The 12,326-nt window shown below is 37.0% G+C and overlaps 1 protein-coding gene across 1 annotated transcript in view; it reads right to left on the reverse strand.

The window, feature by feature from the left end:
- Positions 1-1,289: 1,289 nt before the first annotated feature.
- The window catches only part of LOC149811602 (protein PELOTA 1-like), a 30,762-nt gene continuing 19,725 nt past the window's right edge, over positions 1,290-12,326 (reverse strand). The window contains exons 14-16 of the mRNA XM_089993637.1: positions 2,073-2,167; positions 1,677-1,783; positions 1,290-1,587 (exon numbers count right to left, since the gene is read on the reverse strand). Coding sequence (XP_089849763.1) covers positions 1,514-1,587; positions 1,677-1,783; positions 2,073-2,167 — 276 coding nt within the window. The 3' untranslated portion in view covers positions 1,290-1,513. The remainder of the gene's footprint in view (positions 1,588-1,676; positions 1,784-2,072; positions 2,168-12,326) is intronic.

Consider the following 12,326-nt stretch of genomic DNA (forward strand, 5'->3'; position numbering starts at 1 on the left):
TTAAGGATCTACTGTTACAGTGATATGATTCAAATTGCGGGGTACTCCAATTTCTTTTGGTTACTGGGTTCAGATCAGGAAAAACCCTGACAAATCAGGTAATATAAATTAATAAGAAGAGCAACCTACTCAGATTCGGGCTTACCTTGGATTGGGTAGGTGGTACAAAACTTCGAGGACATGTGTTTCTTACTTCGAGCGGCAACGGCTCGTTGGTCCCCAGTTCTCGGAGTTAAAGAAACCAGACTACCAAATTTGTCCTAGGTGATAGTTTCATGTTCTTCTGCAGAAGTTAGAGATGCATTATGTTTTGATTTTGGGCCTTCGAGAGGTTCTCTCGGTCACTAACTACTCTCTTAGGATTTACAGTTTCAGTTAGAACGTCCAGGTTAATAAAACACACATGAATAACAAACCCCTGAATGTTTACTTCTGTTATGGTTGCCTTGGCCCGCAGGATAATTAAAGAAAAATATTAAATTAGAACATCTTTGGTATTACATTTGAATAAATAATGACAGATTTGCAATTTTATACATAAACAGTTACTTTTGAAATATGGTCATTTACTTTTAGCATGCAATGGAATTTGTGGCTATGAGATATTTTAATTTTGCTAATGCTTTGGCCTGTTAGTTAGTTTTTGTAAACTGTTGCGGTCGTAATGTAGATCATTTATTTGTTCTTGTATATGCTGAAAATCACACGCAGCACCCACATCACATACTTGACACATGATATACCTGTAAAAAAATTACAGTATTTTCTACTTAGATGGTTGTAGTTTAATTTATATAAATTTATCATTTTTCAGGTAAAGAATAGAATTTATGAGCTGCTGCGGGATGAGACTTCGATCAAGATTTGTTTTACTGTTCTCGGGATAGATTGATTTCATATTGATATATTAGTTCATGTCATTGAAACTCTGATGTCATTATTTATTTGATTTTGAAATAAAATAAATTTTGTTGCTTGATCAATCCTGTAATACGCCTCAATGCTTAACCCAATGAAATGATTGTTTTCGCTGTTATAAAAAAAATCTTCTAAAAAATTGGGTTACATTTTGAGGCGCTACACAATTTATTTATCTTTGTTTTATATAAATGACATACTGATCAAATAATTAAAGGAATAAATGATCATCCGCATGACAATTTATTTTTATTCTCTCGGGCAGAAATTAAGATGGGCCATCAGAAGCATTTAGCATCTTTCCAGGACTTCTACAACTTTAATAAAAAAAAGATGCATATCAAGCATCAAATATACATAACAGATCAAGCTTGAATAATAAAACCCATTATATTACTGAAGTCGTTACTGCAATCTTACAACAATTAACACGAGAAATTGACATGTAGTTTCTGAAATCCAGACTGCATCCAAAACAGGAAGTAAACAATCCTTCAGAAATTAGAAACAAAGCTCAATCATATATACGGACGAGGGGTTGGGCTTCAAATTAGGATTTGTCTTGTGCTGAAAAAATAGGAAAGAAGCATCAACTTCACATCTCTATATCTTCAAGGTCAGGTAGTGGAAATCTTAAAATAGCAGCAATTCCAGTGAGTTGTGCTAATTCTGCAAATGCAACACAGCAGAAACACTGGTAATAAGACTCAATGGGGAGAGAAAAAATACTAGGGGATGAACACGAATTTTAGCCTTACGTTCGCCGGAGACATGCATAGAAGAGAACACATGAGCTGCGCCCCCCAATTTCTTGACAGAGTCAATCAAGTTCACATATTTTTGCCTTGTCTTGACATCAGAACATCTGTGGAAACAAGAAATGAATTGTTATAGCTGATCAAGTTAAGTTGCAGAAATTATGATTTCATATAGATATCATTTAAGAACACAAGATTGTTGGGATTTGAAGAAACAGCTTGATTCTAGTCAGCTGCTTGGAGAAAAAGAACAGAAGTAACGAACTACGTATGTCAATGCTAGTAGCTCTTTAAAGACAAATTAAGTTCACCAATTCAAGTTTTCTAAGGTAACATCCAATAATTTCTACTACATGGAGGTAAGGTGAGAACAAGCATTTCATGTAAAATTATTACCTAAAAAGATCATCAATGATAAGAACTGTCTGAATAGCCATTCTCTCATGGGCAACCTCAACATGCTTAGGGCCATAGCAAGCACGAGCAGGATCCTAGCAAAAAAAAGAGTTTAATTGCATTGTGCAAACAAGAATATGCACACAAACACAAAGTCATGTAACATAAGATCTGAATCGTACTAAGAGAAACAATGGGATGATGCATAAATGTATTAGAGACGTGAAAACCAATCTTATAAAGAAACTGATGTGTAAAATTTAATGATGCAACTATTTCCCAGAGATGCCCCACAACTACTAGGATAACGAACAAGATAGTTCTTTCTCCCATAAAAAAGAACAACAAAACAGGAACAGTTCAGAAAGCATGCACTTCTGCAGCTGTATTTCATTGAACAACAACGAAAAGCTATCCATCAATATACAATAGTGAGGATGATGCTCAAAATGGTAATCAGTAACAAGAATAGGAATGAATCAATGAATAGCAGGTCCTGACACAAGTTACAATGTTACAGGACTAGTAAATCTCATTTTCCTTCTAGCCAGTGCAAAGATTTTCTTTCAAAGATGACGGTCTCCAAAGAATGTGACTTAGAGGCTAGATCAAATGATCAGGCAAGGCAAGTGATAAGTTATTCAGAAACTGTAATTTTGTTATTATAGTTTTTGTTCTAGAATATTTTGAACTAGTTAGTGCAATTACATGACAGACGAATATGTGATTCAATGAAATAACGTATATCAACCAATATTTCATGTTACCCAAGCAAAACTACCTGAATGGATTGATATCATGATTGCAACAGAGGTATAAAGGCAATATCAACTCAAGCTGTCGAATGAATGCTCATCTTCATGGACAGCCTAGAAAGTAAGGCTAAGTTTCCTAAGGAGAGATAAATATAAGTGAATTAAGACCTATTAAGAAAATTACAAGTCTAGAAAGCATCCAAAAGCAGTTTCAACAGTGCAGATGACATCATTTAGTCAAAAGAAGCCCAAGAGTTGTCTAAAATCAAATCCCTAATAGAATCACATGAATGACAAAATCAGTTTCCAAACTTATCATGAAGAACTTGGGGTCTAATTGTTATAACAGGATTTTCTCCACATAAAAAATTGCAACAGGAGAATGGAGTTCATGAATTCCTAAGTCACCAAACAGAAAAAAAGCTCTCTCATTGCTTGACCCCTGCCCTTAAGGTGTACCATGAATGCTAGAACATGTGTACCCACAGATATAAACAAGAAAACAATGGGAGGAAATGAAACATGAGTTAATAGGCAGTCAGGTATTTTTACACTCATTAAACACAACAGAAATGCACACATGCACACACAAACACATCATCATCTTAAAATGTATGCATTTATGTATTCCTGTATGCTATTATATACATATATATTTTGATATATATATGTATATAGTTGTATATTAACATAACCCTCAGGTATTTGTCTTTTTTATCATATGTACTTAGCTCAGTCAATTAGGGACTTTTCTCCTTTTTATTTTTTACTTTTTCTATTTTCACTTTTTAACCATGAACTAAACTGTCCACATTATAGGACTGTTGGGATTGGGGAGCTCCCAACAGCTCTATTGAGCTCCCCTTTGTGTATAAAAGGGGGACCTTGTCCCCTCTTATATGCATGGCTCTTTAGAGCTTTTTATCAATAAAATATATTGTTTTTTTATGTTCTTTTGTGCTCTCTTGTGCTATTGTGCCTAGATACCTTGTTAACTTTATGTATCTTGCCCATCAAAGACTTGCTATTGCGTGTTTAGGGATATCCCTTGTGATCCCTCATATCATTACATGGTATTAGAGCCCATTGGGTTCTCTTGATCTTGGAGGTCTTGCTTGTGGTGATTGAAGATCGTGACAAAGGTGTGTTGCCTTTTCCTCCTCTTTAGCTATCTATTTTTCGTTGTGGAGCATGAATCAAGAGTGGAGCTCTTCTTCAAACTCAATGGATCCAACTACTTGATATAGGCTTCGGCTATGGAAAATCATTTTAGAAGAAAGAAACTTTAGGGCTTTGTGATGGAAACTTTTATTGAATCATCGTTAAAGCTCACCAAGGTCGAAGAGGGTGTTGAGAAAGCTTTTGTTGGAGATAATCGTGTTAAAGTTATATAAAGATAGAGGATTGGGAAAGCAATCATACAAAAATTTTGGCATGGTTTATGAACAATGTTGACATAAAAATATGTGCCAACATTGCTAAATTTAGAAGAGCCAATAAAGCTTGGTTCTTTTATATATATCCAAAAGGATCTTGCTAGACAATATTTTTGTCAAGACAAAATTAGATCCATTAAGCAAAGGGACATATGTGTTCGAGATTATTTTAATATTTTGTCTCATTTTTGGGATGAATTAGCACTTCTTGAGCCTAAATGGATGGCTCCTGAAGATGTTAAGATTAGAAGAGAGCAAATTGATAAGGAACACTTTTTTCATTTCCTTAATTGTCTAAAACCGAAATTTGAACAAATAAGGTTCTCTCTCCTTAATAGAACGAAAGTTATGCTTTTTGAAGATGCTCTTGCCGAGGTATATCAAGAAGAAACTCATATTGGCATGACAAATAAGAATGATGATGTTTCGGCCATTACTAGGTCGGGTTCCAATGTAAGGGCCTATAAGCCCCCCTACTTTGTAAAACAAAATAACTATAATAATGGGTCCAACTATAATAGTGGATATAGGAAGGGTGTTATTTGCCACTATTGTAATGAACTGGGACACATTAAACCGGTATGCCCAAAGCTTAAAGGCAAAATTGCTTCCGTTGGAGAAATCACACCCAAGAAAGAAGAAACAAACAAAAATGGAAGAGATATTAAAGACACATTTAGCCAAATATCAGAGGCACTTCAACAACTTCTCAAATCATCTTCTACTTCGGGTGCCACCATGCATCTTCTTCATATCCTCCAAGTATGTGGATTCTTGACTCGGGTGTTTCCTTTCATATGACACCTCATAAGAATGTTATCTCCGAAGTTTGCACTAATTCTACTTCATCCTATGTTTCAACGGCCGATGGAATTTCTTTAGAAATAAATAGTATTTGAACACTTGACTCAAAAATTTCTCAAAAATTTTTTGTTCCAAGAATAAGGGTCGTTCCAAAATTAAATTTAAATATTTTTTCCGTCTCTTAAATTTTCAATCATTGTTACAAAAAAAAATCATCTAAAGATTGCACCGTGCAGGATCTCCAGTCAAGGAAACTGATTGGGCAAGGCCATAGGGGAGTCGATCTTTACTTTATAGATTTTTTATCCCTTCCACCCAAGTTATTTTGTAATTATGTACAAGACAAAAGTATTGATACTTGGCATAAGAGACTTGGGCATCCTAGTTTTTCGAAGGTGTATCTCTTTATTTTTGAAAAAATAAAAGTTATTTCCTTTCCTCAAAGAACTTTTATTTCTACTCAGCCTTTTGAATTAGTGCATTCGGATGTATGGGGTCCTGTAGGTTACTCTTATTATGTTATTTTTTTTTATTTTACTAGATACACATGGATTTATTTTCTAAATCATAAATCTGATGTGTTCTCTTTTTTTAAGGAATTTCATATAATGGTTAAAAATCAATTTCTTAACAACTAATACATTCTTAGATCTAATTCGGGAGAGGAGTAATTTTCAAAGCTACTTGAAACAAAATGAAATTTGTGATCAAATATTTTGTCCTAGACCGCAACAAAATAGGTTAGCGGAAATAAAGTATAGATATATAATAGAAACCACTAGGACTCTTTCAATTTCAAGGGACATTCCAAAAAAAAAAATGGGCCAAAGCCGTTTTAACCTCAACTTAATAAATAGAACTCATTCGTCTTCATTACAAAATGTTTCTCTATTTGAAAAACTTTTTAAAATGACTCCCGATTTTAAAAGACTAAGAATCTTTGGTTGCAAGTGTTATGTACTTACTCATAAAAATGATAAATTATCTCCAAAAGCCATTGAATGTGTTTTCTTGGGCTACAGTGAAAATTCAAAAGAGTATCGATGTTTTGATCCAATAAATAACAAACTCTACGTTTCAAAAGATGTCACCTTTCTTGAAAATACAAATGGGTTCGATAGCAAAGGACCTAAAAAAGAAATTGATTTGTAATAAGTGTGAATTTTATCAGATAAATAAACTTTAACTTTATATCCTTAAGCTAATACAAGGATATTTTTAGTGTCATATTTGTTTAGTCGTATTTCGATCTCGGATATCCTATTTGGATCTTCAATGTTGGATCCCTAATATTCTGATTGAAACTTCAATATTCCATTCGGATCTTAGATATCGGATCGTGAACCTTAATGGGATATTTAATAATAGACTTTGGTCAAATGGATCGGGTCTCTGATATCGGATCCTAAATATCCGGGTTAGAATTGATATTGGATCCAGGACGGATGTAGTGGATCCACGAAGTTTAAATCAGATTCTTAATAAGAAAATCTCTATATCAGACCTATGACACCTTATGGGGATTCGTAATAGTCTATGCGACGTTCGGATCCACAATATTGCATTTGGATCCTGGACATCGAAGATTTAAATATGGCGATGATCCAATTAGAATTTTTATGATTTGGATCCATAATAATGGTCTAGATCCATGTATGATAATTCGGATCATAGTGTGAAGAAAAATTCGGATCCTTAGATCCGTATTTCTTAAGAGGGTTTTATGAGCACGATGGATTTTGGACCCATAATAAGTTGTTGACATCCATGATAATGTATTTGGGTCCAAAGAAATCCAGTTAGGGTTTATATTTAAAAATTTAAAGATTAATACCTTAAAAATCTAAAAGAAGATCTGGATCCATGGATCGATCCGGATAGGCCCAAGGATGGACCCAACTTGATGTGGGTCACGGGTCGCAGGTCACGGGTTCGGTCGAACCAAACCCGCAACCTTGGTGCGTTAAAAGGTAAACATGAAAAAAAAAACTCGTGAATGGGTGGGTGGGGTTTCCTTAAGTAAACCCTAAGGGATTTAAAAAAAGAAAGAGCGGGTTGCGATTTCACACAGCCGTTGGAGAGTTGGGGTAACCGACCCCCACTCCCCCACGTCCTCCCCCCATTCTCTCCCCTAACTGACCCTCACACATTTTTTTAAAACCCCATCTCTCTCTCTCTCTCTCTCTCTCTCTCTCTCTCTCTCTCTCTCTCTCTCTCTCTCTCTCTCTCTCTCTCTCTCTCTCTCTCTCTCTCTCTCGAATTTGGAAAAGGAGGCGCACGGCTGCAGCAAAACTCAGCAAGGAAAAAAAAAGAGGGGGGGGGGGGGGGGGCTGCAAAGAGGTAGGATTTTATTATGTTTTGCGAGCGTATTGTGTTTCAAGCCTGTAATGTATCATTGTATACCCCAAACCGAAAGGGTTTCAATTAGTTTTTAGTTTTTCGTATGAAGACAACTATGAGGATTGCGTATGGGACATAGAGACGATGATTTTTTTTTTGTTTTGAGCAGTGTTGTTAAAACGCGCCTCAAGGCGCAAAAAGCGTGCATCGCCTCGAGGCGAGGGCATTTTTGCCTTGAGGTGCACTTAAAAAGCGCAATACCGTAAACATGTACGCCTCAAGCGCCTTGAGGCGAGGCGTGTCTCAACATGAGGCACGCATTAAAAAATCCGATGGCCCGGACCCGAGTCTGACCCGGACCCGGGCCCGTATTCTCGAAGGATCGAGAACCTGTGTCTTTAAAAAAGACACAGGCCCTTCTCTCTCCACTCCATCCCCTCTCGTCCCCCGCGACCGTTGTCGCCGGCCACCACCTGCCGTCGGTCATCGCCTCTTCCACCTTCTTCTTTCCTCTGCTGAGAAGGCATCGACGACCCGCCAGCCACCACCGTCTTTTCTCTGTTGCGAGGGCACCAGCGACTCACCACCACTGTTGTCCGTTCCGGCGACCTCGACCGACATCCCCGACGCCGCCTTTCCTCTGCGTTTTCCAGTGACAGGTAAACCTTATTTGCTTCTTCTTCTCCGTGATGGGTCGACCGACAAGGGGGCAGAGCCCCCTGTCATCGCCTCTCTTCGGCAGGGGATTACCCCCTGCCTTTCTTTTGGGGTCGACCGACAGGGGGCGGGGCTCCCTGTCGTCGCCTCTCGTGGGCAGGGGGTCCCCCCCCCTCTGCTTTTCTCTCTTGGTCGACCGACAGGGGGGCGGAGCCCCTGTCGTCGCCTTTCGTGGGCAGGGCAGGGGTCCCCCCCCCCCTCTGCTTTTCTCTCTTGGCCGACCGACAGGGGGTTGAAGCCCCCTGTCTTGTTCTTTTTCGGTAGGGGGCTCTGCCCCCTGTCGCTCACCTTGTCGCCAGGCAGGGGGTTACCCCCTGCTTGTTTATTCTCCTGCTTAACATGATTCACAATATTCCTGCTTAATCGTGATCGAGATGCTCGTTTGCTTGTCATTCCTAGAATTCGTGTATGATTGCCACAAGTTGTGACTGGCCCACCTGTGATTTGTAGTAGTTAAACCTCATCTCCTGTTTCAATCAGGCATCGATGTGTGCTTGCGGTGAGCATCACATGTTAGTCTTTGACATTGTTCGGCAAAAATTGCATAGGGGTATATTTTTAATATTTGTGGTTGGTTTCAAATTATCTTTGTTCGACTGTTAGCTTGTTCCAAGTTATGATAAGTGTGATCTTTGTGAAGTTGGGAATTTTGCTTGCGAGTTGAAGCATTTGCATTCCATGAAAAATGTTGCGTGCTTCAGGTAAATTTATGAAAGACAATCCCTTCCTATTTATGAAAACCAAACATACTACGTACATATCCAGTGTTGGTTAAACAAGAAGGAAGCATTGCAGGCCCGGGATGAACATGTTCGCTGCTTCTCTGCATTGGCCGGAATGACAGGCTAGAGAAACTTGATCGGATTCCGTCGGGGGATTTACAGAGAGAATGACTGTTTGGGATCTTTTTCCCAAGTTGCGCTGATAGGCTAAATGGCTCTGTTTTGGAGCTTTTGCCATTGTCATTGTGGCCTCCATGGTCGGGTGCATGAGAAATGGCTCTGTTTCAGACCTCACCCTTGCCATTGTGGCCTCCATGGTTGGGTTTGGATCCTGATGAAAGGTTGGTCTTTTTTTTTTTTGAGAGCCCTCGTATGCAAGTGTAACACACCCCACGCTCATAATTCACCGTCATATAGCTTTTTCAACTAAAAGAACTAAAGAGATCACAAACATGGGTTTGGTTTACAAAACCTGCAACGGACCAAACCTGGTTAAGATGGACAAATTACTTAAAGGACCTTTCAACTCACATTATATTTTGATAGATTTGCAACTTCCTTACTATTATGCCTTCCGTTAGCATGTTGCATATTAGTCTGTTACGTTACAAAAGAGTTATGTATACCGTCATTGTTTTGTTTCTATTACTTTGGCACACATGAGCAGCGTAGCTCCTGTTGCTCAATTATGTTTTTTTCTAGGATTCCTATATAGCTTATACACCAGGATTGTCTATTTTGCATTTGTTTTCATGTAATGTGGTCAACAGAATGCATGATGTTAATATATATTTTGTGTTATGTATTTTTGCAGTTGAACAATGGCAAAAGATGTAGGATGGGATCATGGAGTTAAAGTTCTAAATCCTACTAAAGATCTCAAACTCGTAGGACATGTAATTTGCAATTACTGTCATAAAGAGACTACAGGAGGCATCTATAGGCTAAAACATCACTTAGCTGGCACAAAGCATGGTGTAAGCATGTGCGAAGCGGTTCCACCTGATGTGAAAAGATTTTTTCAGAATCATCTAAAGGATCAGAAGCAAAAGAAAGAAGAGTTAGAACAAAACAAGTTGGATATCGGGAGAAGTGTCTATTTTGGATCATCAACAGGCGATAATGTGAATAAAGAAACTAGTGGATCATGTAGTAATGCAAAAACAAGTACAGGTGGTCCTATGGACCTTTTTGTGAACAAAGAAGCACGACAAACCACAATAAACACTGCTTTCAAAAGGGATAAAAGAAAAAAGGTATGTTGTGCCATTGGTAGATTTTTTTTATGCAAATGCCTTATCATTTAATCTTTGCAACAGTCCATATTTTGGTGCAATGGTAGAAGCTATTGCAAATTATGGGCGAGGGTTCAAACCGCCTTCTTATCATGAGATCAGAATGTGGATTTTGAAGGACGAGGTAGATTGTACTCATGAAATTTTGAAAGAGTTCAAAAAAGAATGGTCAAAGGTTGGTTGCAGTATTATGGCAGATGGTTGGACAGATGGAAAAGGAAGAAACTTAATTAATTTTCTTGTGAACAGCTCATCTGGGACAGTATTTTTGAAGTCCGTTGACATCAGCGACATGGAAAAAACTGATGCAAATTTGTGTAAGTTGTTTGAAGAAGTTGTTAAAGAAGTTGGTGAAAGTAATGTGGTGCAATTCATTACAGATAATGCACCAAATTATGTGGCAACTGGAAATATGTTAACAGCATAAAAAACATGTTTTTGGACACCATGTGCAACGCACTGCTTGGATCTTATGTTAGAAGATATTGGAAAGATATCAATTTTTAAAGATACAGTGAAAAAGGCAAAAAAAATTACAAGACACATTTATAGTCATGCATGGGTATTAAATTTAATAAGAAAATTCAGAAAGAAGAAAGAACTTCTGCGTCCAGCCGTCACTCGTTTTACCACAACATATCTTACACTTCATAGTATTGGATGTTATAAGAAAGAGTTAAAGTCGATGTTTTTATCTTCAAATTTTAGAACATCTAATTACTATAAGAAATCTGATGTTAAGAACATTTCTTATATTGTTCTTAATGATCATAAGTTTTGGGTGCCATATCATATGCAATTAAAGCTACACTACCTCTCGTAAAAGTGTTGCGACTCGTTGATGCAGACGAACCTGCTATGGGATTTTTGTATGAGGCAATGGATAGAGCGAAGGAGGAAATTGCTTCAAACCTTGACAATGTCGAAAGAAAATATAAACTTATTTGGGATATCATTGATAGACGATGGGACTTGCAACTTCATAAGCCTTTGCATGCAGCTGCCTATTATTTAAATCCACATTTTCATTATGCTGACAACTTCAACCCTGATGGAGAAGTTATAAGTGGCTTTTATAATTGTGTTGAAAAATTAGTTTTGATGCAAATATTCGGTTGAAAATTACAACACAAATCGATGCATTTAAAAAGGGAAAGGGCTTGTTTGGCAGAGAGGCAGCTGTTACAACAAGAAAATTAAAAAGTCCTGGTAAGTTTGCAATTATGTTGTTATTTGTCAATATTTTTTTATGTTTTTGTTAATTATGACATTCTTAATGTTTTTAGCAATTTTTTATTATTTTATTTGAATACAGTTGATTGGTGGAGTTCATTTGGGCACGAAAATCCTGAGTTGATGAATTTTGCAATTCGAATTTTAAGTTTGACATGCAGTGCATCGGACTGTGAGAGGAATTGGAGTACTTTCTCATTGGTTTGTGACTTTGTATTTTATTTTTGAAATACATTTTTAAAAGTTTAATTTATCTTATATTTGATTATCAATGATTTGAAATTATAGGTACATAAAAAACGAAGGAATAGACTTGAACAAGAGAAGATGAATGCATTGGTTTTTGTAATGTACAATATGAAATTAAGAGAGAGAAATATGAAGAGGAGGGCTACCAAAGACCCTATATGTCAAGATCATATAGACTCAGACGATGAGTGGATTGTGGAGAAGAAAGATCCAGTGTTGCCAAGTGATCCTAATTGGTTGGAGGATTTATGGTTGGATCCGAACTTCGACATAAATGTCATTGAGCATGTGCTTATTGAAAAAGTCATTTCACCTCATGTTTCACAAAGTGGTTCTAGGCAAGACATGTCTTCAAGAGATCGAGGTAAAGTTATATTCCTTTTACCTAGCTATGAATATAAAGGTATTTTTTTAATTACATAACATAAATATTTAATACATGATTTTTTATTGAAGAAAAAAGAAAAGCAAAAGAAGTAATTGAGGACATGGATGAAGAAAGTGTAGATGATGAAGAGTCAGAGAATGAAGATGAAGAAGAACTTATTTATATGGATTCTTCAGATGATGATATTGAAGACTTAAATATTGATGATGACGAGACACAACAAGAGTCTAGGCCCTAATTCATATCATAGAGTTATTAGCCATTTATATGCTTTTTGGGACTTTCAGTTGTAATTGTGAATGTTAACACTCTCAT

This window comes from Nuphar pumila, chromosome 17 (genome assembly GCF_984573655.1).
Source record: "Nuphar pumila chromosome 17, dmNupPumi1.hap1.1, whole genome shotgun sequence".
Taxonomy (NCBI): domain Eukaryota; kingdom Viridiplantae; phylum Streptophyta; class Magnoliopsida; order Nymphaeales; family Nymphaeaceae; genus Nuphar; species Nuphar pumila.